At 51.2% G+C, this 25854-nt stretch overlaps 1 protein-coding gene across 1 annotated transcript; it reads left to right on the top strand.

Moving 5' to 3' along the window:
- Window positions 1-13729: 13729 nt before the first annotated feature.
- On the top strand, window positions 13730-21540 carry PAX4 (paired box 4). The gene is made up of 6 exons (XM_053407533.1): window positions 13730-13966; window positions 16382-16597; window positions 18107-18194; window positions 18469-18639; window positions 19870-19952; window positions 21421-21540. Exons 1-6 carry the CDS (start codon window positions 13730-13732, stop codon window positions 21538-21540), a joined length of 915 nt encoding a protein of 304 aa, XP_053263508.1.
- The last annotated feature ends 4314 nt before the right edge of the window (window positions 21541-25854 follow it).

Here is a 25854-nt window from a genome sequence, read left to right as displayed (position 1 = left end):
TGCACCCCTCGGACTCTCCGAGGGACGAGCTCCGTGAGTTCGGGTCCTGACCGCTACGGCGAAAGCGGGGACCATTTTAAAACACAGGCGGGAGAAGCCTGTGATGTGGTGACTCGGCTGGCACCTTCAGTGCCCCCTTCCTCCATAAGGAAACCCCCCTTTTTGGGAGGTTTTTCAGAGCGGAGAGGAGAGAGCGGCGCGGTGCTGCGAGGTGATCGCTTCCTCACGGAGCGAAGCCGCATAGCCGTGACCGGAGAGCGCCAACTTTTTTCCTGTAACCAATTGGATTAGCAACAATTACCCGTGAGTAGAACAACTTGAAAGACAATTAAGAACCTGTTAAAGACTATCTAACTCTGGGAAATTACATCCATTCAAATTCTAATTTGGAGCTACAGCGGGAAGGTCTAAACAGGAAGTCCGCCTCCTGCTTTGTAAATAGACTAAAGCAAAGAGACTACAGGCTAAAATCTCTGAAACTTTGATTTAAAGATCTAAATATCCACTGTTTTGAAGAAACTACCCCCCTTTTTTTTCTTTCGAAGAAGAAGGGGGAGACTTTGAACTTGATAAAGCTCTGAGATCGGGAACCTTACAGCTCAAACCTGGGAATGAGCTGTCTGATGTTAAGGAATTTTTTTTCCCTCAAGAACTTTTGACAGGTGGACTTTTGAAAATTAATGGAAAATATACATAATTCCCTCTACCCTTCTGATTTAAAGATGGCGTACGCAACAATGTTATGTCTTCATATTTAGAAGCTGAGAAGTTTCTTAGAATGTTACTGTTGGAAACTGCATGCCTCTAGTGGGGGAATTTGGAACTGTGGCATGTACAATTGAGAGTTGCAGATAAACAAGTCTGGAATTTACAGTTTGACCTTCAAATACTCAAAATGCAGATCTCGGAAGCAATGTTGAATGCATTGTTAAGAACAAATTTTTTGTTGGAGGAACTCCACAGGAAAGTGGAATTCCAGGAATCGATTTTGTTATCACAACCGGTGCCAAAAGGAAAACTGGAAGAAGAAAAACTGGAAGAAGAGGAAGAACTGGTGCTGGACGATGAGTCGGGGCAAGAAGAAGAGGGAAAATTTAACTTAACTGAGGACTATAAATCAAATTTGTTTGTGGACCACAAGTTGAGACCATATACGACGGACTGTGGTACAGACCAGACTGTAATGGTTGGCCCTCAGTTTGAACTGAAAGGATGGAAGGATGCCATTATGCAGGGTCCTTTGGATTGTTGGAAGATGGATATGTGTTTGGAAATGTATGAAGGGGTTGGGGCTACCAGATTTAGATGCACTGGGAAATATTTTTGGAAAGATCTCTTAAAATACAGATCTGAAAATTGGGTTGAAGGGTTCAGATGCAGCAGCTATCACGTGAGAATGGGATCCCACAGAGAGGAGTTCTTGACAATTAAAGAGGATGAACAAAACTGCCAGAAAGGGTTTAGGGGGGACCCAAGAGCCTCTGACATTAGGTTCCCGGACTAATGAGCTTGAGGCCATCAACGGAAAAGACTGGCAATTTTTTTTCTTTTTTGGTGTCCAGGGGAGGAGTTGTGGGGAGAGGTTTGGGAAATTTAAAGTTTTTATTGAAATGTGTTACAAAGTTATAAAGTGTTATAAAATTTAAAAATTATTTTAAAGTAAAACAGGTTGTAAGAGAAATTGGATAATGGTGGATAGGTATCCATAGGTTTAAGCAGAACTTTGTGGGAAAAGTTATGTACTTATAAGTTAAGAATTTAAAGTCAGTAAGGTTAAGGAAAGTATGTTATATATATGTAAAAATTTGGAAAGATGGAAAGGATTTGCTAAAATATCAAATTGAAGCAGAATACAAAAAAGGGAGGTGAGAGGAAGTCAAAGAACAAAGCTAAAGAAAGATACATTATTGAAGTGTATTTGATTTTTATGTAATGTTTTGTCTTTTTTCTTTTTTTCTTTGTGTTTGTTGTTTTTGTGTGATTGTTTTACCTTTGTTATATTGTTGAAAATCTAATAAGTATCATTTTAAAAAAAATATAGGCTGCTGCTGAAGGTGGAGGCGCCATCTTGCTATCCTGTTTTTCAGATCTACTGCTCAGTCCTCTGGCGGTGCGTGTTTGCTCAGAAAAACCCTCCTCCACTCAAGTCTGGCAGAATCCAGTGCCGCAAGAAAAGGAAAAGTCATCAACACAGCCCCCAGAGTCACCAGCACAGCACCCCCGAGTGCCACTGCACCCAACAGGACCCCCCCCCCCATGGTGCCCAGAACAGGCCTCAGTAAAGGTCTCCTCAAAACCCCACAAAGCATGAAAGATGGTTTGCTTTCCCTACTCAGTTCCTGTTTCCACTCACTTAGCCTGACCTACATTGAATTTTGTTGTTGTTGTTTAGTTGTTTAGTCGTGCTTCGTGAGCCCCTGGACCAGAGCATGCCAGGCCCTCCTGTCTTCCACTGCCTCCCGCAGTTTGGTCAAACTCATGCTGGTCTCTTCGGGAACACTGTCCCACCATCTCGTCCTCTGTCGTCCCCTTCTCCTTGTGTGCTCCATCCTTCCCAAATCAGGGTCTTTTCCAAGGAGTCTTCTCTTCTCATGAGGTGGCCAAAGTCTTGGAGCCTCAGCTTCAGGATCTGCCCTTCCAGTGAGCACTCAGGGCTGATTTCCTTAAGAAAGGATAGGTTTGATCTTCTTGCAGTCCATGGGACTCTCAAGAGTCTCCTCCAGCACCAGAATTCAAAAGCATCAATTCTTCGGCGTTCAGCCTTTTTTATGGTCCAGCTCTCACTTCCATACATCACTACTGGGAAAACCAGAGCTTGAACTATACGGACCTTTGTTGGCAAGGTGATGTCTCTACTTTTTAAGATGCTGTCTAGGTTTGTCATTGCTTTTCTCCCCAGAAGCAGGCGTCTTCTAATTTCGTGACTACATTGAATATTCCCCCTTAAATATGACCTCATTTCCTTGGATGCTGGGACTGGACACCCACCTTGTCCCCATTTCCCAGGGACAATCCCCAGATTTACAAATCAGTCCCCATACAAAATCCATTGAAGTTGAAAAGTGTCCCGGATTCATTGGGGGGAAAATCTGGTAACCTTACCCTGATGGAGAGATGCAAAGAGCTTTTTCTCTCTCGGCAAGAGTGGCAGTGGCTCAGATTTCCAAATGTTATCCTGGTTCCAAAAATGTTGGGAATCCCCGTTCTGGCTGAATGCACGGCTTGTGGTGAGAACCAACAGCTCCTGCTTACTGAGGACAAGATGCCCTCCATCCTTGAAGAAAGAGATCCCTTTCTCCGAAGCCTTACTAATTTGCCATTAATTTGCTTTTGAATTGATTTTAGAATGAATTGATTTTAGAATGTATTTTAATTAATTGATTGTGATTTTATGTAAGCTGTGTTATTTTTACTGTTGTTAGCCGCTCTGAGCCCGGCTTCGGCTGGGGAAGGCGGGATATAAATAAATTTTTATTTTTATTTTTATTTTTATCCAAGTAAGGCAGAACACTGCTGTTTTGATGGTAGTTGCTGCCCTGAACTCAAGCCGGAAGGTGACATGTCAGCGACTGTCTGGGCTGTGAGCCCTGGAAGACCAGTTCCCTGCCCTGCAGTCCTTTTCCCACCTGGCCTGGGAGGGTGGAGCCCGGACTGACTCCAGCTACAGAAATTTAGGCTGCGAAAGAGGCCAGAGACCATCTTGCCTGTCTTTTAGTGCACAGCCAGGTCACAGAGCCTGAGCTTCCACAGCTGCCGCCCACCACGAACCACGCTTGGCAAGACTGGCAGCGACAGCAGCAGATACTGTCCATGCTTGAGATAACTTTTTTAGTCTCTCGCTCATTATGCTGTTTTAAATGCGCATTTTATAATTGACTTCCTTTAGTCATGTTTAAGATAATATTTTAGTTTCCTGTTAATAATGCTTGCTGCTTTGAATGAATACTTTATATTGACTTTGTTCAGCGATGTTTTAATGTGTTGTAAACAGATTTGAGATTTTTTCTCTCTTAAAAATAATAAGAAATGAAAAGAATCATCACGATCACCATCTCACCTCAGTCGCCATTTGCTGCAGAGAGAAGCCAGCCCTGGGGTTCTGGAGATGGGCTGTAGGGGGGGGGGCTGGGCTCTGGCTGAAATGACGCCTCTGCTAGATAGGCCTTGGGAAACACTCAGGAGACTTCTATTCCATTGGGAGGCACCTGAAAGGCCATCTAGTCCAACCTGCACCAATGCAGAAAACCCGGCGCTGGAACAATGAGCGTGGCTTTTTGGTGGCCACTCCGGCTCTGTTCAAAGGCCACCAGCACCTTCCAAGCTGTTCCTCTGTGAACATCTCATTCCGACAGGAAGTTCCTCCAAATGTTGAGTTGAGAATACCTTTTCCTGTCATTGGAAGCCCTTGGTTCAAGTCCTACCCCCTGAAGCACAACAGAGAATACATTCGCTCCATCATCTATGCAACAGCTGTTCAAATATTTGAAGATGGTTATCGTGTTGCCACTTGATTTTCTCTTCTCCAGGCTGAACTTGCCCAACTCCCTCAATTTTTGCTCATAGGATGCGGTCTCGAAAGCTCTCTCCATCTCTGCCAACCTTTTCTGGCCACATTCCAGATTGTTGATATCCTATATCCAGTATCCCTGAAGGAGCATCTCCACCCCCATCGCTCAGCCCAGACACTGAGGTCCAGCTCCGAGTGAGGTTACAGGGAACCAGGCAGAGGGCCTTCTCGGTGGTGGCGCCCACCCTGTGGAATACCTTCAGATTTCAAGGAAATAAACAACTATCTGACTTTTATAAGACATATGAAGGCAACCGTGTTTAGGGAAGCTTTTAATGTTTGATGCTGTATTGTGCTTTTAATACTTGGTTGGAAGCCACCCAGAGTGGCTGGGGAAACCCAGCCAGATAGGCGGGGGTATAAATAACTACTACTACTACTACTACTACTACTACTATTATTATTATTATTATTATTATTATTATTATTATTATTATTATTATTTCTGCTTTTAATGCTTGGTTGGAAGCCACCCAGAGTGGCTGGGTATAAATAACTACTATTTTTAATATTCATGTTTTAATATTCTGTTGGGAGCAGCCCAGAGTGGCTGAGGAAACCCAGCCAGATGGGCAGGGTATAAATAAGAAATTATTAATATTACTACTACTACTACTGCTTAACCAACTGTGGCCACTGTTACCAAAATGTATGGTAAACTGCTGTACTAGAAATGTTAACCAAAAAACTCAAACTAGCACAGGGACAAGCTACGGAGGACACCTTCACCCCAGTGTGATTCCCTTTCATCACGTATACACACAACAGGACAATGACCTCTCCCTTCTAAGAGCATATGAATCAATATGGCTCACCTGACCCAACAGCCTAGCCCACCTCCCTCACACAAATAAGCCACACCGCAATCAACAAAACACAAGCAACCAAGCTTGGGAACCCCTAACCTGTCACATCATCAATAAAAATAAATAAATACACAAATAAATACACAAACTAAGTATCTACCCGTGTGATGCTGATGCAAACCACCTAGACTAATAATGCACAATAGAACAAAAGCAAAATACCAATAATGGCCGCTGGTGATGACAAGGTTCACTTATTCAAGATTATGAGATTCTTGTTATCAGAGGAAGATTTCTCAGGACCTGACTCAGGAAGGGCAGGGGTGGCGCAGCAGAGCCCTTGGCTGAGGCAGAGAGTGGTGGCCAGTTGTGGGGGAGCCTCTTCTTAGAGCTAAGGTCACCACAGAGGCGGCAACCGCAAGCCACTTGTGTTTCCTTCTCTGCAGACAGAGGGTCCCCAGGCACTTGTAGAAATGCAGCGAAGCTCCAGGGTGGAAGTGAAATAAAAAAATTAAGGTTATATATATATATGAAGAAGAAGAAGAATTTTTATTTATACCCTGCCCTCCCCGGCCAAGGCCGGGCTCATATATATATACATCTATCTATCTATCTATCTATCATCTATCTATCTATCTATCTATCTATCTATCTATCTATCATCTATCTATCATCTATCTATATGATAAATGTTCTTAACTGCATATATAAACCATATGTCTGAAACCCCACAGAAAAAGCCCTGAAACCATTTTGTCCCTCCCAAATTGACCTCAAATATTTCTCGGCAAGGTCGAAAGAAAATGGAAAAGCCTCCCCACTGTCTTTTCGTTCACAAATCCTGTCTTAAGGGTATGTCTGTGTATGAATAGGGTGAGCCTGTGACCTGGCTCAGGAACTAAGTATTTGTCATTACAAAAGACTGGCCAGGCTCCCCAGGGTATCCAATCAAGTAAGCATGAACAGGTAACCTGCCAGACAGGAGGTAAACAATGCACTCAGATTTCTGTTGTAGACCGCTTCTTCTGTGATTCAGGAACTATAAATGAAAGTCTTTCTTCACACAGCACAAAGTTAAATTGTGGAACTTGCTCCCCCGAGGCAGCAGTGACGGTCACCCACTTGGATGGCTTCAGAAGAGGATCAGACCAATTCATGGAGGAGGAGAGGGCTCTTGAGGGCTCCTAGCTCTGCTCTATCCTCCACAGTTGGAGTCAGCCATGCTTCTGAATCTCAGTTGCTGGGTATCAGAAGAGGGGAGGCTGCTGTTTTGCTATGGTCCTGCTTAGAGAGAGGAAAGCCCTGCGGGAGGGCAGGTGGATGGGGAAACGTTTCACGGCAAAGGCCTTAAGGGGGGGGGGACCCAACAGAAATTTTGAGGAAAGCTAGGGGGGGACCCCATGGACTATTTTTATTTTGAAAGGCGTCAAATGCTTTTGAAGAGTTTCTTTAAACTGTAAGACCATATAAAACATTAGAGAATGATGGATTCACCTCAGCCCACATACACCTGCTCAAATATTAAGATCAGGGGGTGGTTGGTCCAAAGATCAGGGGCACCTGGGAGGACTTCCTCTGTGATCTCCCCACCACAAACACACAGTTCTGCAGCTTCCTCTCTTTGGAGGTGCCTGTGCCCCCATCTCAGGTGCCTCTGGGAGCTGGTGCGTCATTTCAGATCAGATCCTCTCTCCTGCACTTGATCAGCACCACAACTGCACCATAGGACTTTCTCTGCTGTTTTAATCGATGCTTTGATTTTTCATTGGGTGGGCTTTGCCCTGGGACCTGGTGGAGAAGGGCAGGTGGCAGATTCAAATAAATAAAATACACAACACAGAGTTCCAAGATGCAGGAAGAGGAGCGTGCAGAGCCTTTGTTGCTTCTGAATTGCTGCTTTCCGCCTTCTGGCGCCCTTTGGACACTGGAAGCAACGGTGCTGCTGCTGTCCATTTGACCTGCTCCCTCCTATGTGGCCAACCTTGCCACTTCTCCACTCAAACAACTGTGACCCTCGGACCCGGACCCTGCTATGGGCTGGATGGGATGGGAACCCTCAGGCCTCCTTCTCTTGGTGGCAGCAGAGGAGGAAAAAAGGGGAGACCCTCTATCTTCCCTTTGGGGTGGTCTCAGTGCTGCCACGAAGGGAAGTAAGCCTGTTTGGGACATGAAAGGGAGAAAGACTTTATTCCCCACTCCATGCAGACTTCTTTCTCTCGGTGGCGGCGGCAGTGAAGACTTTTGCCTCCTATGGCAAAATGTGTAGAACTGGCGCTGGCCGGGTGTCCTGCCTCCAAGGAGAAGGTGGTGGTGCAGGATCTGGCTCAGTGGCCTCCAGCCACTCAGGAACAACCCCTAGAACAGGCCTAGGCAACCTCGGCCCTCCAGATGTTTTGGGACTACAACTCCCATGATCCCTAGCTAACAGGACCAGTGGTCAGGGAGGATGGGAATTGTAGTCTCAAAACATCTGGAGGGCCAAGGTTGCCTATGCTTGCCCTGGAGCAACAGCTGAGAAGAAGGGAGGAGCCTTGGGAGGGACTGGCAGTGCTCCCCCCCTAAAGAAAGTGAGCTGGGCATCAGACGCAGAGGCAGAACAGCCCCCAGGAGCAACAATGCCACAAGAGGAGGAGGAGGAGGAGTTTGGATCTGATATCCCGCTTTATCACTACCCTAAGGAGTCTCAAAGCGGCTCACATTCTCCTTTCCCTTCCTCCCCCACCACAAACCAATGCAATTCTGGGCTGCATCAATAGGAGTATAGCATCTAGATCAAGGGAAGTAATAGTGCCACTGTATTCTGCTCTGGTCAGACCTCACCTGGAGTACTGTGTCCAGTTCTGGGCACCACAGTTCAAGAAGGACACTGACAAACTGGAACGTGTCCAGAGGAGGGCAACCAAAATGGTCAAAGGCCTGGAAACGATGCCTTATGAGGAACGGCTAAGGGAGCTGGGCATGTTTAGCCTGGAGAAGAGGAGGTTAAGGGGTGATATGATAGCCATGTTCAAATATATAAAAGGATGTCACATAGAGGAGGGAGAAAGGTTGTTTTCTGCTGCTCCAGAGAAGCGGACACGGAGCAATGGATCCAAACTACGAGAAAGAAGATGCCACCTAAACATTAGGAAGAACTTCCTGACAGTAAGAGCTGTTTGACAGTGGAATTTGCTGCCAAGGAGTGTGGTGGAGTCTCCTTCTTTGGAGGTCTTTAAGCAGAGGCTTGACAACCATATGTCAGGAGTGCTCTGATGGTGTTTCCTGCTTGGCAGGGGGTTGGACTCGATGGCCCTTGTGGTCTCTTCCAACTCTATGATTCTATGATTCTATGAAACACTCTGTGAGGTGAGTGGGGCTGAGAGACTTCAGAGAAGTGTGACTGGCCCAAGGTCACCCAGCAGCTGCATGTGGAGGAGCGGAGACGCGAACCCGGTTCCCCAGATTACGAGTCCACCGCTCTTTTTTTTTTAAAAAAAAGATATTTATTAAGATTTTCAAAATATTACAAAAAGAAAAAAGAAAAATACAAAATAAAAATAGTTAAAAACAATTCAATCTTTCCATTACTTATCTTTCATTTGCTTGTTTCGCGGACCTCCTCACACCTCCCTTTTTTGTATTCCAATTCAATTTGTTAGTTCAGCAAATCCTTTCCCTCTTTGTTTATCCTAGTCTTTAATCATAAAGTATTATAACATTAAATTTTTACCTGTTAATAATCCATTTTTTCATATTCCTTTATAGCATCACAGCTAAAAACCACTTAACTTCTATCCAACATCATTCTAACATTCATTAATTTTGCAATATTTCTGTAAGTAATCTTTGAACTTTTTCCAGTCTTCTTCCACCGCTCTTAAGCACTGCACCATGCTGGCTCTGCAAGAGGCTGGCTGAGATCCTCCCAAGCAAGAGTGCTCCAGGGCAGAAGAGGAGGACTGCCTGCAAAAACTTTCCAGAGGCTGCATCTGGCCCAGAGTGGGGTTTGGGGAACCCCCCTTTTGGCTTTGGAACCTCCATGCCTCTGAGAGCTGCAGGATCAACGCCTTGTGCCTGACCCCCCTGCTCCCCTGGGGCTGCTCCTCCCTGACGAGCTGTTTGCCTGAAACTGTGCACACACCATGCATCTAAAAACACATTATCCCCCCCCCAAAAAAATCCTAGGAACTGCAATTTACCCTCACACAAATATAATCCCCGGCACCCTTAACGAACTACAGTTCCCAGGGTTCTTCTGGGGAAGTCACGTGCTTTAAATGTGCTTTAAATGCAAGCAGCCGGAGCCCCTGAGAGAACCGCCGCTGGCCTGGGATTGCGCCTTGGGCGTCGCAGCCGCGTGGTCCACTCTGGCTTGGGCAACTTGGGACCCAGTTCTGATTGGACCCTGGGAAACAAAGCGCGCCTTGGCCTGCCTTGCAGGAGGGGAGGTCAGTGCAGCGCGAGGCAGAGGAATCCATAGATCTGTTGTGGGTGCCAAATCACCGCAAAGAAAACCTGGTCTGCCTAGGAATTAAGTTTTGGGCAAAACCCACAAGAGGGAGCGGGGTGGCCTGCAAGGAGAGTCAAGAGCTGGCTTGCGCAAAACGTTTGTAGTTTTAAACGTCGCCGGTATGACAAACTGTCTAATTCTGTATTCTGGCTAAGGGATAAGCTGTGCATTTTGCATTGGGAAAGAAAGCAGTGAAATGCGCTTGGCTTTGGTGAGAAGGGAACGCGCGCGGCCACAAGGAGAGTTGGAGCCGCGGGTGCCCGAGGGTTTGGCTGGGGTGGTTGGGCAGCCGGTCTCTCTCTCCAGGCCCGTCTCCGGACCCCCATTTCCACGCCTTCCAGTCGAGATTCCGGGGCTGGGGACGGACCGCAGCTCAGCCGCAAAGCACCCGCTCTGCAACCTCAAGCTTCAATCCCCAAAGGTACCTCCAGTTTAAGCTAGGAGAGACCCGCTGCCAGTCAGTGCACACAGTACGGAGCTACATGACCCCCATGGTCTGACTCTGTGCAAGACAGCTTCCTGTGTCCCTAACCTCTCGCCCTCGCTCCTCTCCGCCGCCCTTGGTGAAGTTTTGCGCGGAGCGCGCCAGGCACACGTTGCCTTTTCCGGCGCCACTTCCCGGGACGCCCGTCGGGCCAGGGCTAGACGCCTCCGCTTGGCCTTCAGCAGCTCCTTCCATCCAGGCTCTGGGAAGGGGGTCACACTTACACCTTTTCCCCGAGCCCCCCACCCCCGTGCCACTCCAGAAGGCTCTTCCAAGCCGGGGCTGTGAAAGAAGCGCCTGTTCCAGCTATGAGGCGCCTCCTGCCGCCGTGCGCCCCGGAGAGTCCTGGCAGGCCCCGCCTTGCAGAACCGCGGAGCAGGAGCCGACTCGGCCCAGTTGCTGGCTTGGCTCTCCGAGTTGGAGGGGGCGGGTAGGGGGGAGCTTTCTAGCCCTTGTCCCCGGGCCCTTTCGATGTCTAGGACGACGCCAGCTTGCAGGGCTCTCGCCGACCACCTTCGGTGCCATTACGCACGCCGCCCTGCTCCTTGGAGCGTCCGCTCCGGCTCCTTTTTGGTGACAGGGGCAAGGGGGGATCCGGGATACAACGTGGTCGCCCCCAGGCTCCCCCCGAGCCTCCCCTCCCCCCTGCGGGGTGCAGGGCCCACAGGGAACCCGGCCAGCCCTGTGCCTCCCTCCCTTCCGTCGGGGCTGGCGAAGCGGGAGGGCGCCGTGGTTAATGTGTAATGGGGACCAGATGGTCGCCTCCGAGGCAGCCTGCTCGGTGGAGAGCCCGGGAGGGAGGGAGGGGAGGCGGCGGCGTGGTGAGGGGGGGCTAATGAGGGTCAATTGCTGGGTGCCCAGGCCGGGGGAGAACCGCCTGCCCCCATTATTTGCTCATCAAATATTGTCCTGGGCAGCTTGGCAGGGCTCAGCTCCGCCAGGCAAGTCCCGGGCCATCTGGGCCAGCTCGGGAGGCGTCGGTGGGGGCAGGGCGCCCCTTCCCCTCCCCTGGCGAGGCCGAGCTGGCCTTTTTTTGCATCCTGCATCCGGGGAAAGAGACCGGCTGGCGAAGGAGTTCGGCCTGGCCCCGCTGGCCGAGGAGCAGCCAGAGTGCCAGCCGTCGAGGGGCAAATCCGCAGCGGCGCGTCCCAGCCTGGGGTTTGTGGGGAAGTCGCGCCGCCTCAAAGGAAGGAGCAGCTCCCGGCGAGCGTCGGAGCCGCAGCCCAGGTAAAAGCGAAGGGGATGCTGCCGGCTGTGGCTGGAAGCTGGCGGGTGGCCCCGGGCCCCGGGGAGGCAAGCGGGAGAAGGGGCGCCTTCCGCGGGGGGTGGCGCTGCCCCGAGTCCTGCGGCTGCTCCCGCCCTGTCCGAAGCAGCTTCTGGCGCAGCAGAGAAGCAGCGAAGGGAGCCGCCGCGGGCGGACCTGGGGCCGCTGTCCACGCCGCGATGGTGCTGAAACGCCGCGGCCGCCGGCCGCCACTGACCCAGCCCCGACGGGACGCGGCCAGGAGGCTGCAGCGGGTGGGGTGGGTGAGGAGCGAAGAATCAGCTGCCTCCTCGCCGGCATCTCGCTTTTGGGTTCAACAATAGCCCCCCCCCCATACACACCGCACGCCAGAAAGGAGGGGCCCTCTCCACTTTCGCTGTCCCAAGGGGAAGTGCCCAGGCTTCTCTGAGCAAAAGTTGTAGAATTGGAATTGTGGGATTGGAAGGTACCCTCAAGGGATATCTAGTCCTGCCCTTTGCAGTGCAGGAATCACAGCTATAGCGTCCCTAACGGGTAGCCACCCAAGCTCTGTTGAAAAACCTCCAACGCAAGCGAGTCCACCGCCTTCCGAGGGAGTCAGTTCCACTGTGGAATGGCTCTCATCACCAGGAAGTTATTCCTAATGTTTAGTCGGAATCGCCTTCCTTTGTCATGTGAATCCATCAGTTCTGGGTCCTGCCCTCCAGAGCAGCAGAAAACCAGCTTGCTCCACCTTCCGTGGGAGAGCGCTTCCCTCGTCTGAAAGTGGCTATTATGTCACCTCTCAGATCACATCGAAGCCTCCCTCTTGCAAGAAAGAGAGCAGTGAGAAATAGGTCCCCAAGGAGAAGCTGCCCCCCCCCCAATGCAGCATCCTTTCTCAGCAACTGCTCCCCCCACCCCACCCCACAGTCTCAGGGCATTCCAAAGGCTCCCTCCCGGAATAAGATCCATGAAGGAGGCAGCTTCAAAGAAGCAGGGAAGGACACACACACATACACCCCACCTACCTGGGAAAGTGAGTCTGTTTCCTCAGGAACCCTCCCCTTGGCATAAGGAACAAAAACCACCAATTGCTTCTCAAGCAAGAACAGGAGTAAAGGAAAGCCATCCCTGCCCAAGGTGGGTGCCACTTTGAGAGACTTCTGAAAAAAATGGAATAAAATGACAGTAACTAAATAAATGCTTTTCTCTTGTAGAATCCCTGAAGCTATCCTGCCGGGGTTGTCCTGCAATGCAACACCAAGGTAAAGGGAGCCTCCCTGACCAGCTGGGGATCTCTGGAGCACACCAGTCTCCTCCCACGCTGCAATCTTGCTGCTGTTTAGGCACCTGGTGCGCCATAGAGAAGCCTTGGCATTTCTGCCCAGTGATCTGAGAGCCTGACCTTTCAGGCTGTGAATTGAAATATCTAAATCGAGCCTTCTCTCCGCTGCCCGACAGAGTGTTTCTTGATCTAGCAAGTCATAATAGCACCTTCCTCCAAACTGATTCAAAGTTGACCTGCAAAGGGGGGAGGAGTTAAGGATCCTAACCCTAACCCAACACTGGCTGGCTCCAGCCCCCCACCCCTGACTTAGGTGACAGAACAGAGGGAATCCCCATCAGATTTGCAGATGACATAACCTTAACATCTTCAAACAAAGAGGAGGAAGAAAAGTTTTTCTCCCTCCCTCATAGCACTAAAACTCCTGGGCATCCAATGAAGTTGAATGTTTGAAGGTTCGGGAGAGAGGAAACGAAGTCCTTCTTCATGCAGCACAGAGCTAACCCATGGAACTCCCTCCCACTGGAGGCAGTGATGGCCACCAACTTGGATGGCTTTAAAAAAGGATCGGACAAATTCCTGGGGTTGTCACTGGCCAAGATGCCTGTGCTCTGCCTTCCACAGCTGGAGGCTGCAATGCTTCTCAATCCCAGTTGCTGGAAACCAGAGGAGGGGAGAGTTGCTCTTGCGCTCGGATCCTGCCTGCTGGTTTCACAGAGGCATCTGTTGAGAACAGGAGGCGGGACTAAATGGGCCAATGCCCTGATCCTGCTGGCTCTCCACATGTTCTTAAAATTAAATGTGCTAACATTATTTTCAAATGCTTTCCTACATTCCCGTTCTTCCATATAAAAACACCATGACTAAGACCACATGCAGCTGAGCACCAGACTCCGGACGGCCCCAGAAGAAACCCCTTCCTTGCCTGCTCTCTGGGGGACAGCCAGGGGTGTAAGCCATCTCTTTGGGCTGTTTGCAGGGACCAGTGGCGTGAACCAGCTGGGGGGGCCCTTCGTGAACGGCTGCCCCCTGCCCAACTTCAAGAGGAAGAGAATTGTTGAGCTGGCTTCGTGTGGGCTGCGTGCTTCAGACATCTCCCGTCACTTGAAGGTAAAAATTAGATGGAGGGTGGGAAGCCAGTGGGAGCGGGGCCATTAGCTCTCCCGGCAGAAGGGCAGCAAAAGCCAAGTCATAGCCTTCATCCAGATTATTTGATATTTTCTTTGTTTACACACCACCCTCAATGTCTGAGCAGTGAGAGGCTCCAGGGTTTCCAAGCACTTGCAACCAGCTTCTGTTTCCTTGGAATGAAGTTAGAGGTAGGTAGCCATGTTGGTCTGCTGTAGTCAAAACAAAATAAAAAAATTCCTTCCAGTAGCACCTTAGAGACCAACTAAGTTTGTCATGGGTGTGAGCTTTCGTGTGCATGCACACTTCTTCAGATATACTGAAACAGAAGTCAAGTCTCTAAGGTGCTACTAGAAGGAATTTTTTTATCTTGGAATGAAGGCTTTTATCTTTAGGATATCTGGTTTTATTTACACAGATATACACCCTGAACATAGGATGGAAGGGCCCACAGCATTAACACCCCCAACAGATCTTGCTTCTCCATTATTCACAGCTTTCGATCCAGCGCAGAGCAAACACATCTGTGTGTCTCCAGCCTCCAGCCTGCTCCCCACTCAGCTCTCTCTTGCACTGCTCTGGCTCTTGTTCCTCTACCTCAGCAGTTCTCAACCTGTGGGTCCCCAGATGTTGTTGGACTACAACTCCCATCATCCCTGAGCTGGAGTTGTAGTCCAACAACATCTGGGGACTCACAGGTTGAGAACCGCTGCTCTACCTAGTAACTAGGTGAGGCCCACCCCAGCAAGGCAGCCCAGAAAGATGCCACGGTTGATGGTATCGAAAGCTGCTAAGACATCCTGCAGAACCAACAGGGACATGCAGCCATCTGTGCCCCCAACTAGGTGAGGGGGTGGAGGAAAGGCCCGCCCATTGACCTGTAGGGCTCCCTCACTTAGTTAGAATCATAGAATCATAGAGTTGGAAGAGACCACAAGGGCCATCGAGTCCAACCCCCTGCCAAGCAGGAAACACCATCAGAGCACTCCTGACATATGGTTGTCAAGCCTCTGCTTAAAGACCTCCAAAGAAGGAGACTCCACCACACTCCTTGGCAGCTAATTCCGCTGTCGAACAGCTCTTACTGTCAGGAAGTTCTTCCTAATATTTAGGTGGAATCTTCTTTCTTGTAGTTTGGATCCATTGCTCCGTGTCCGCTTCTCTGGAGCAGCAGAAAACAACCTTTCTCCCTCCTCTATGTGACATCCTTTTATATATTTGAACATGGCTATCATATCACCCCTTAACCTCCTCTTCTCCAGGCTAAACGTGCCCAGCTCCCTTAGCCGTTCCTCATAAGGCATCGTTTCCAGGCCTTTGACCATTTTGGTTGCCCTCCTCTGGACACGTTCCAGTTTGTCAGTGTCCTTCTTGAACTGTGGTGCCCAGAACTGGACACAGTACTCCAGGTGAGGTCTGACCAGAGCAGAATACAGTGGCACTATTACTTCCCTTGATCTAGATGCTATACTCCTATTGATGCAGCCCAGAATTGCATTGGCTTTTTTAGCTGCCGCGTCACACTGTTGGCTCATGTCAAGTTTGTGGTCAACCAAGACTCCTAGATCCTTTTCACATGTACTGCTCTCAAGCCAGGTGTCACCCATCTTATATTTGTGCCTCTCGTTTTTTTTGCCCAAGTGCAATACTTTACATTTCTCCCTGTTAAAATTCATCTTGTTTGTTTTGGCCCAGTTCTCTAATCTGTCAAGGTCGTTTTGAAGTGTGATCCTGTCCTCTGGGGTGTTAGCCACCCCTCCCAGTTTGGTGTCATCTGCAAATTTGATCAGGATGCCCTTGAGTCCATCATCCAAGTCGTTGATAAAGATGTTGAATAAGACCGGGCCCAAGACAGAACCCTGTGGCACCCCACTAGTCACTCTTCTCCAGGATGAAGAGGAACCATTGATGAGCACCCTTTGGGTTCGGTCAGTCAGCCAGTTACAAATCCACTGAGTGGTAGCATAGTCAAGACCGCATTTTACCAGCTTCTTTACAAGAATATCATGGAGCACCTTGTCAAATGCCTTGCTGAAATCAAGAGTTGTAGCTCTTGCTGAACTCATTGTTTTGGGATGCTGACGAGGACACGTAGGAGGCCAGTTGAGGTCATTGTCTTGCAAATAAACTTGTCCGACCACTTCAGCAACCTTCTTGGCTAGATTCTAATCCCCACTAACCAGACCCCAAGAACGGAAAGGGGCTCAGCTAGACAGACCCTCAAAACCAACAACAAAGGGGACGGTTGCTAAGTAGGAGGGGTGGGACTGAGGGGCTGGGGACAATCTGAAGCAGCTGGAGGGGCGCAGCCAACCCCCTTAAGCCCCCCAAATCTCTCTCTCTCCATGCGACCTTTCATTGCTCCTCGCTCCCCACTCTTGTATTTTTACACCACAGGTTTCCAACGGCTGTGTCAGCAAGATCCTCACCCGCTACTACCAGACGGGGGCCGTCCAGCCAAAGGGCGTGGGAGGGAGCCGCCCTCGGACATCAACGCCGGAGGTTGTGGCCCGAATTGCCCAGCTGAAGTGGGAACAGCCGTCCCTCTTTGCCTGGGAGATTAGAGGGAAGCTGCAGGCGGAGGGGGCCTGCGCTGCCAACAAGATGCCCAGTGTGAGTTGCCGTGAGCTGGCGGGGGGGCAGGTCTTGGGGGGGGGGTGTTACCTGTGGGCACCGAGAAGCTGGGGCTGGGAGCCTGCCATGTATGTGCTGTTTCATTTATAAATCTCTTCCCAAGAGCTGCTCCCAAGTGAATTTCCATGCAGTCAAGGCATGTGTGACTGTCTTTTTCTTTACACAGCAGGAAACATGTGCCAAGGTGAATCATGTGATGCACACCCCCCCACACACAATAATTCCATGTGCCACTGAGTGGGACAATGTTAGCGGGCATAGCGCTGATGGGATGGACTAGATCCATTGTTCTGCCCGGACACTGAGGTCCAGCGCCGAGGGCCTTCTGGCGGTTCCCTCACTGTGAGAAGCCAAGTTCCAGGGAACCAGGCAGAGGGCCTTCTCGGTGGTGGCACCCGCCCTGTGGAACGCCCTCCCACCAGATGTCAAAGAGAAAAATAACTACCAAACTTTTAGAAGACATCTAAAGGCAGCCCTGTTTAGGGAAGCTTTTAATGTTTAATAGGTTATTGTATTTTAGTGTTTTGTTGGAAGCCGCCCAGAGTGGCTGGGGAAACCCAGCCAGATGGGCGGGGTATAAATAAGAAGCTGCTATTATTATTATTATTATTATTATTATTATTATTATTATTTATTATTATTATCCCCAGGTTGGGTCCCTCCTCTGGATTCCCCACCTCCTAAGAAATGAATCCCATTTTCAGTGCAAGCAAAGGCCTGTGAAAGGGCAGCACAACAGAGGCCCCTCCCCAGGGGGAAAGGAGTCGGGGGACCCTAGCACTCTCCTCACTTTCCAGGAGTGCAGGCAGCCTTCTGCTCCTTGCCGGGGACAGGCCTTAAGCCGCGGAGCAAGAGACCATCTCTTGAGCTCCGTCCGGCCTCTGAGCCCAGCAGCGCCCAACCCATCTTGCTGTGGGGCTGAAGGCAGGGGACCCCCCCTACCCACTCTTCCTTTCCAGAGGCAGCAGGAGCAGGAGGCCCCTCTTGCACCAGAGGAGAAAGATGCAGCTGGGGACCCCCTCCACAGCCAGTGCCTCCGAGGACGGAGTCTGGTGCCATCAGCTCTGAACGGAGCCTTTGCCAGCTGGAAATCTTGTCAGACTTCCCAACCCCCCAAATGTTATGACTGCACCGAGTGCAATTTATTTATTTCTTGTTTTATTTCTTGCATTTCTATCCCAGCTTTTCCTCCAGGAAGCTCAAGGTGGCATGCACAGTTCTCCCCCCCCCCACCTCAGTTAATCTCAATAACAGCCCTGTGAGGTAGGTTAGGCTGAGAGGCAGGGACCGGCCCCTCAAGGCCACACCTAGTGAGCTTCATGGCCGAGCAGAGGATTCGATCTCTGGTCTCTCCCAGGTCCTAGTCTGACATTCCAACCACCACACCACCTCTGGCTCTGCAGTGTGATTCTCCTGAATGTGTCAGGATTGGAGCCTGACTCTTGGGGCCCCTTCCAGCCACCGTCTCTTTCCTCCCTCCCTCTCCAGGTGTCCTCCATCAACCGAATCCTTAGAAGTCTGCCAGCGGGGATGCCCTTCGCAGAGCAGGCTGCCTTCCTCAAGCCTCTGCAGTCAGGTGAGAGATGTTGTGAAAAGGCTTCAGGACGTGGGTAGGAAAACTAAGGCCCGGGGGCCAGATGTGGCCCAATCGCCTTTTCAATCTGGCCGGTGGACGGTCTGGGAATCAGCGTGTTTTTACATGAGTAGAATGCGTCCTTTTATTTAAAATGCATCCCTTCCAACTCTACCACTCTACGATTGTAGGATTCTGTGACTTGCTATGGTTCCTGCTTCCAGGGATCTCACTGCACAGACACCCACACTTGGTTTGCACTCCCTCTCTTCTGCAGGTCTCACCTTGCCTTGGGAGAGGAGTCCCCAGGGTTCAGAGGGCGGGACAGAGGCCCCGGCTCCCCCCGAGGGGCTGCAGGAGGTGGCGAGGCCCCCCGCAGCAGGCAAGCCAGGCAGGAACAGGAGTCGCACTGTCTTCTCCAAGCAGCAGCTGGAGGTCTTGGAACAAGGTGAGTTCCTGGGGCTGTGCAGGATCAGGGCCCCCACAAGGGCAAGGACTCTGAAGGGTTAAGGTTTCCGCTTGGGACCTGGAGGGGCTTTGCAAGGCAGCCTGCCTCCTCTTGGGTGCTTCCGAGGGGAGGCAGAGAGTCTAGGGCAGGCATATCCAAAGTCCAGCCCACGGGCCAAATCTGGCCCTCCGGTAGCTTTAATCTGGCCCCACAGGTGCTGCTGCTTGCTCACCCGCTTGCACATGCGCTGAAGTGATGGACATGAGGCAGGAGTTGATAATGCAGGTGAGCTGCAAGCAAGCTGCCGGCCAGCTCTGTGGAGCCTCCTTTTATTGACACAAATATGCAAACCCAGGTAGATACATTTGGGGCTGTGACCTTTACACATCTTCCGGTCCCAAGATCGTGGGGTGGTACAAAGTTATTTTGGCACCTGTTTCCACCGCGTCATTTTCCCCTTGCACAGTGTGTGGCAAAGGAGACAAAAGGTCTCAGAGACAAAGGTCACAGACAGGACACCGCAGACTACTGAGACTGCAAAAGATTAGACAAGAGGGTACGATGTCAAGACAGCTGTGGCTTTGTCTGTGAGGGGGAGTGTGCCCTGCACCCCAAGGTCACGCGTGCAGGCAGGCTGAGGTTGCCTGCGGGTGGGGAGTGTGCTCCCTTCGGACCCCACGATCATCCCTCAATGCGCCCAGCTCTTTGTTGGGCAACTTGCGCATGCTCTAGGACCCATCCATCTGCTATCTCGCGCATGGTGAGCATTTTTTTGTGCTGACTAATCCTAAAAAAAGGTCAACAACTTTGGTCGGCCCTCATGCATGTTCACTTCATCAAATCTGGCCCTCTTTGTAAAAAGTTTGGGCACCCCTGGTCCAGGGTCATCATCACAGCAGTACAGTGGTACCTTGGGTTACATACGCTTCAGGTTACATACGCTTCAGGTTACAGACTCCGCTAACCCAAAAATAGTGCTTCAGGTTAAGAACTTTGCTTCAGGATGAGAAAAGAAATTGTGTTCCGGCAGCAGTAGGAGGCCCCATTAGCTAAAGTGGTGCTTCAGGTTAAGAATAGTTTCAGGTTAAGAACAGACCTCCAGAACGAATTAAGTTCTTAACCCGAGGTACCACTGTATCTCCATCTGAGGGGTCCTGTCAATCACAGTGTGGTGCTTTGGGATCTGGGGCAAGGGGGGCAGCTGGATGTAATTCCCAAACTCCCTTCCAGCATTCCAGAGAGGGCCGTATCCAGAGACGGCTGCCCGGGAGGAGCTGGCTTCTGCTACTGGGCTCCCAGCTGACACCATCAGAGTAAGTGCAGCTCCTCCTGCTGCCTGCTCCCTCACGCGGGACAAAGGCTTTGCTCCCCCAAACACCACTGCGCAAAGCAACCTCAGAGCCACAGGATCCTCACCCAAACACCGAAAACATAAGAACATGCTTTTATAGGGGGGGAACCCACAACTGCTCCTTTCCCTTATGGGGTACCTAAGAACCCGTATAGAGTCCTTAAGTAGCTTGGAGGAAATAACAGAGGCCAACCAGAGAATATTGAGAAGCAAAGCGGCTAGTAAGCCTGATCTTTATTAAACTGTTGCAACAGCGTCCCCCACTCACCTCACGCAGGGAGGGAAAGGAGGAACCCAGAACATTGGTGCGCAAGCCCTTATACAGACTTTTAAAATTTCCTCCCCTGTAGCTCAAGGTAAAGGTAAAGGTACCCCTGCCCGTACGGGCCAGTCTTGCCAGACTCTAGGGTTGTGCGCCCATCTCACTCAAGAGGCCGGGGGCCAGCGCTGTCCGCAGACACTTCCGGGTCACGTGGCCAGCGTGACAAGCTGCATCTGGCGAGCCAGTGCAGCACACGGAACGCCGTTTACCTTCCCGCTGGTAAGCGGTCCCTATTTATCTACTTGCACCCGGAGGTGCTTTCGAACTGCTAGGTTGGCAGGCGCTGGGACCGAGCAACGGGAGCGCACCCCGCCGCGGGGATTCAAACCGCCGACCATGCGATCGGCAAGTTCTAGGCGCTGAGACTTTAACCCACAGTGCCACCCGCGTCCCTCAAGACGTAGCTCAAGAGCACCCCCCAAACATGATGCATACATCACAGAAGGAGGTGGTCTCCAACAGAAATACATCACAGGGGGCAGTCTACCCCAGAAATCCTGTTTGTCAGGATACCTGACAATGGTCACTGATTGCTTTACCTGGGCAGCCTGGCCATTCCTTTTGAGATGCTAAATATTTAGCTCCTGAATCCAGGTCACAGGCTCACCCTGTTCATACGCAAACATGCCCTTAAGACAGGATTTGAGCAAAGGGACAATGGGGAGGCTTCCCCATTTCCTTCCTCACTGCAGAAAATATTTGAGTCCCTGGAAGAGTCAAATTGGCTTCAGGGTGGCTCTCCTGTACTATTTCAGACACATGGTTTATATACTTATTTATGTGTTCGCCTTGAAAATTTATGAACTTTTTTAATATGTGAGACCTTAGCATTCCTATAACAGTGCAAAGAGGCTGCAGGATCAGGCCAATGGCCTCTCTGGCCCAGCATCCTGTTCTCTCAGGGCCAAACAGACGCCCATTATGGGAAACCTTGCAAGCAGGATCCGAGCACAAGAGCAACTCTCCCCTGCCTCCTGTGGCAGTGAGTTCCATAGGTGAACCCTGTGCTGCAGCTTCTGACATTCAGCTTCATGGGATTCCCGGGAGTTCTGGAGCAGGGTGTGGCCCCAACCCAGACTGCCTGTGACTTTGTCTTCATTCCCACTAGGTTTGGTTCTCAAATCGGAGAGCGAGGCAACAGCGAGAGGCCAAGGCTACGCTGGACACGGGACACGCAGGTTCTGGCCTGACCCCCTCCCCAATTCCAGGTGTTCTTGTCCTGCCCTAAGGGGGGGGGCTTCACAGAGAAGACTGTGTACTGACTTCTCACAAGGCTCTCCCCCCCCCCGAGTCCGTGGCTCCTGTGTCTTCCCTGCACCCTTCTCCTCTTAGGGCCTTTTGGGAGGGACAAGGAGCTGTGGGGCAGGACCCCTAGGGCAGCAGGCAGCTGCTCTCCCAGTTTCCCCTGGCAGCCGTGGGGAAAGCAAGCGGAACAAAACCCTCCTTGGGAGCCACGAGGCAGGCGGCAGACAGCTCTCCCTCTCTCTCTCCTTCCTAGGACCCCTGTGGGAGTGCTGCCCCCCTCCTGCGGCACCAGCCCCCCAAGGCTTTGCTGCAGCCAACTCTGACGCACCAACAGCCACTGCCCTCTGCCACCAGGTAGGTGGGTGCCCAGAAGTCCCAAGATTCCTTCCTTGGAGGTTTTCAAGCAGAGGTTGGGTGGCCTCTGCCAGGGGTTCTGTCAGGGAACCTGCTGAGGAGGGCTGCACTGAGGAGGAATGGTGGGAGCCTCCCCCTGCTCCGGATCCGGATCCTGAAACTTCCCAGGAGCAGGAGGACAGTATAGATTTGGAACAGTGGTTTGAAGAGGGACATAATTCAGAAGGCAGAAGCTGGGAAATACTGGATGGGGAACAGCTAGGAGAAGAAACACTGGGAGGGAGAGGGTTAACAGATTCACTGTCTCTGGACAGCATTCCTCTGCTCAGTCCAAGGTTGAGAAGAGCTCAGAAAGTCTCAGAACAGAAAGCACAGAAAGCACAAGCTCAGATTACAAGACGTAGGAGTGACGTAGATTAATAGTGACAGAAGTGGGTGTAATCCTTAATTGGGAGCAATGCCGTTTCTAGGAGATGGGCTCTTTGTTTTCTCGCTGTGGTTCTGACAGTTTCTAACTGGTAAGAAGTCCCTTTCTTTCATCTTCTTATCTACTGCCGATTCCCCGAAGCCTGACAGATTCTTTAGTTGTGATTCCTGCATTGCAGGGGGTTGGACTAGAGGACCTTCAGAGGTACCTTCCAACTCTACAACTTTAAGATAGGGGACAGCAGGATGGGCCAGGGAGTGGTTGGGCTGGATGAGCCTTAGGGGTCCCTTCCATGATTCCTCTTGCCTCCACAGCCTTCTCCCAGCCTTGCCCCTCGCTTCAAGACCGGCGGCTGCAAAACCTTCCCACCCCACCTGCATCCACCTGGCCCCCCACCTGGTGCCTGGACGGAGCCCTTCTGCGGTAAGAGAGGTCTCCAGCTGCTTTGGCTCCTACCCATCCCCCCCCATGGGATAGGAGGGGGGCATCACCAGCCAGGGGGTCAGTTGCCCTTCGAGCACCCCTTCCTTTTGGGCATCAGAAGCAAGAGGGGCCCACTCTTCACAAGGGCCCTTAACCCTCGCCTGACCCCTGGATCTTTCTCTGCAGGGCTGGGGTCTGCAGGGTCTGCTCCTGCCCCACCCTGGAGCCCAGACTTGCCTCCTTTGGTGGGGCTCCCCCCATCCTCAGCTGTCCGGGGCCCTGGAAGCCCCTTCTGCCCCGCCAGCTCTGGGCCACTGCCGGTGCCTCATCCCCAAGGACCAGGCAGCCTGATTCTGGGGGGCTACCCAGCCCCAGAGACACCACTGGGAATATCTGCTCTAGAAGAGACGCTGTGGGGTGTGCCCACACCTGCTGCTCTTTGGGCCTCCCTGAGAACTCCAGGGTCGGGATTCTCCATGCTGTGTTGACTTCCTCCAAAAAGACCTTGCGTAGACTGGGCTGAGATATTCTGCCAGCACAGAAGACCTGGAGAAGAACCAGCTGGATCAGGCCCAAGGAGGGTCTGCTGAGTCCGGCAGCCTGTTCTTCTCCTAGTGGCCAGTGATGGGAAACCAGCAAGCAGGATCCGAGCCCAAGAGGGCAAAGCAGAGCCCTCCTGTCTGGAAAGTCATCAATAGCCCTCTCTTCCATGAATTCGTCTAATCCATCCAGAACCTTCTTGTTGGGCTGCTGCTGGGCCAACAGCAAAATCCTTTGGAATAACGTGTGCATGTACTGAGGGGGCGTGATTTGGAGAATAGCACTGCAGATGGTGACAGCAGTCACAAAATTAAAAGACGCCTGCTTCTTGGGAGAAAAGCAATGACAAACCTAGACAGCATCTTAAAAAGCAGAGACATCACCTTGCCAACAAAGGTCCGTATAGTTAAAGCTATGATTTTCCCAGTAGTGATGTATGGAAGTGAGAGCTGGACCATAAAGAAGGCTGATGGCCGAAGAATGGATGCTTTTGAATTCTGGTGCTGGAGGAGACTCCTGAGAGTCCCATGGACTGCAAGAAGATCCAACCTCTCCATTCTGAAGGAAATCAGCCCTGAGTGCTCACTGGAAGGACAGATCCTGAAGCTGAGGCTCCAAGACTTTGGCCACCTCATGAGAAGAGAAGACTCCCTGGAAAAGACCCTGATGTTGGGAAAGATGGAGGGCACAAGGAGAAGGGGACGACAGAGGACGAGATGGTGGGACAGTGTTCTCGAAGCTACCGGCATGAGTTTGACCAAACTGTGGGAGGCAGTGGAAGACAGGAGGGCCTGGCGTGCTCTGGTCCAGGGGGTCACGAAGAGGCGGACACGACTAAATGACTCAACAACAACAACAACAACAAAGGCGGCAACATGAAGAGAAGGGGGAGGCGATGGCTGGCTGTGGGGAGCCCCCTGCTCAGGGCACGGCTGTAAGGACCATTCCTAGCCCTCCCACCCGACAAGTGCTGCTGCAGCAGCTATGGGGCAGGAGAGAGACCCTCCTGGGCAGAAAGCATTTGCCCCTCCCTTCCTTGGACCTCCACCCCACCTCTTTCCTTGCTTGTCTTGCCTGGGGGGGCGGGGAAGCTGCAGGTGGTTTTGGGGTGGCTGTCTGCTGGGCTGTCCCTCGTCCGTAGCCCCAAACCAGGTGCCCTCCTCATCCCCACCCTCCTTTCTGTGGGGGCTTCTGGAAGAGACTCAGAGGACCTCAGCCTTGCAATGACTTCTTCTTTCCCCTCAGCCTCTCTTGCACTCATCCTGTAGACTAGAATCTGGAGACTCCCAAGGAGGGCAGGATGTTACACGGGGACCTCTTGGATATGAGCTATGGGACAGAGGGAGGGTTTTCTAATCCTGTGTGATTTCTGCAATATATTCCTGCCGTGTTCATTGGTCTGCCAGTTATTACAAGAGAGGCCGCCTTTCTCTCTGCAAGACCCTCAGGGGCTCCATGCCCAAGACCTGGCAAGGCATCCCTGGCAAGGCAAGGGGGCAAGGAAGACCCCTCCCAGGCCCAAGCTCCTGGGAGTTCCCTGCTGGCCAATAATCACCCCAAAAGGAGGCAAATTACAGAAGGGGATGGAAGAAACCAATTTTATAAAACAAAATCCTGTCCATCTAGTGCAGCCTCCTGTTCTCACAGTGGCCAGAAAGATGCCTCTGGGAAACCAGCGGGCAGGATCCGAGCGCAAGAGCAACTCTCCTCTCCTGCGGTTTCCAGTGTGGTAAGAATTTTAAGGTCTTAGATATATAATAAATGTACCAACCAAGCAGGTACATGGATCAACACAGGAGGACCAACCTGGAACCATTTTTGATTCCCAAATGTTTTCTCTGCAAGGTCAAAGGAAAATGGAAAAGCCTCCCCATTGTCTCCTCCTTCACAAATCCTGTCTTAAGGGTATGTCTGTGTGTGAATAGGGTGAGCCTGTGACCTGGCTCAGGAACTAAGTATTTGTCATTACAAAAGACTGGCCAGGCTCCCCAGGCAATCCAATCAAGTGACCATTAAAACAGGTAACCTGGCAGACGAGATAAACAAGTCACTCAGATTTCTGCTGTAGGTATGATGTATCTGGGGTGGTGGTCTTGGGTTACGCCCCTTCTGTGATGTATGTGTGATGTATGGAGGGGCGGTGTTGAGCTCCAGGGCAGGGAATTTAAAATGTCTATATAAGGCCTTGCGCGCCATTGTTCAAGGTCCTCCTCCTTTCCTGCATGTGAGGGGAGCACCCTCACGCAACAGATAAGTAAAGATCAAGCTTACTATGCTTCTCAGTATTCTCTACTTGGCCTCTGTTATTTTCTCCTACCAATAGGGAACCTATGTAAGGACTCTATATGGGCTCTTGGATACCCCATAAGGGAAAAGGGCAGATTTTTGTTTACAACACCAGCAACTGGGATTCAGAACCATGGCTGCCTCTGACTGGGGAGGCAGAGCAGAGCCATCCTGGCTAGGAGACATCCATATCCCTTCCCTCCTCCATGGATTTGCCCAATCCCCTTTTATAGCCACCCAAGTTGGTGCCCATCCCTGTCTCCAGTG

Source organism: Podarcis raffonei, chromosome 10 (genome assembly GCF_027172205.1).
Source record: "Podarcis raffonei isolate rPodRaf1 chromosome 10, rPodRaf1.pri, whole genome shotgun sequence".
NCBI classification, from domain to species: domain Eukaryota; kingdom Metazoa; phylum Chordata; class Lepidosauria; order Squamata; family Lacertidae; genus Podarcis; species Podarcis raffonei.
The sequence above is the reverse complement of the archived record's forward strand: the minus strand, read 5'-3'. Positions and strand labels throughout refer to the sequence as shown.

Bases quoted from the DNA above. Each gene is read 5' to 3' on its own strand.
- PAX4 (XM_053407533.1), top strand. From the start codon at position 13,730: ATGCAGCTGAGCACCAGACTCCGGACGGCCCCAGAAGAAACCCCTTCC. The intron at 16,598-18,106 runs GTGAGTTGCCGT...CTCCCTCTCCAG, and splicing joins CTGCCAACAAGATGCCCAGT to GTGTCCTCCATCAACCGAAT. The intron at 18,640-19,869 runs GTGAGTTCCTGG...ACTCCCTTCCAG, and splicing joins GCTGGAGGTCTTGGAACAAG to CATTCCAGAGAGGGCCGTAT.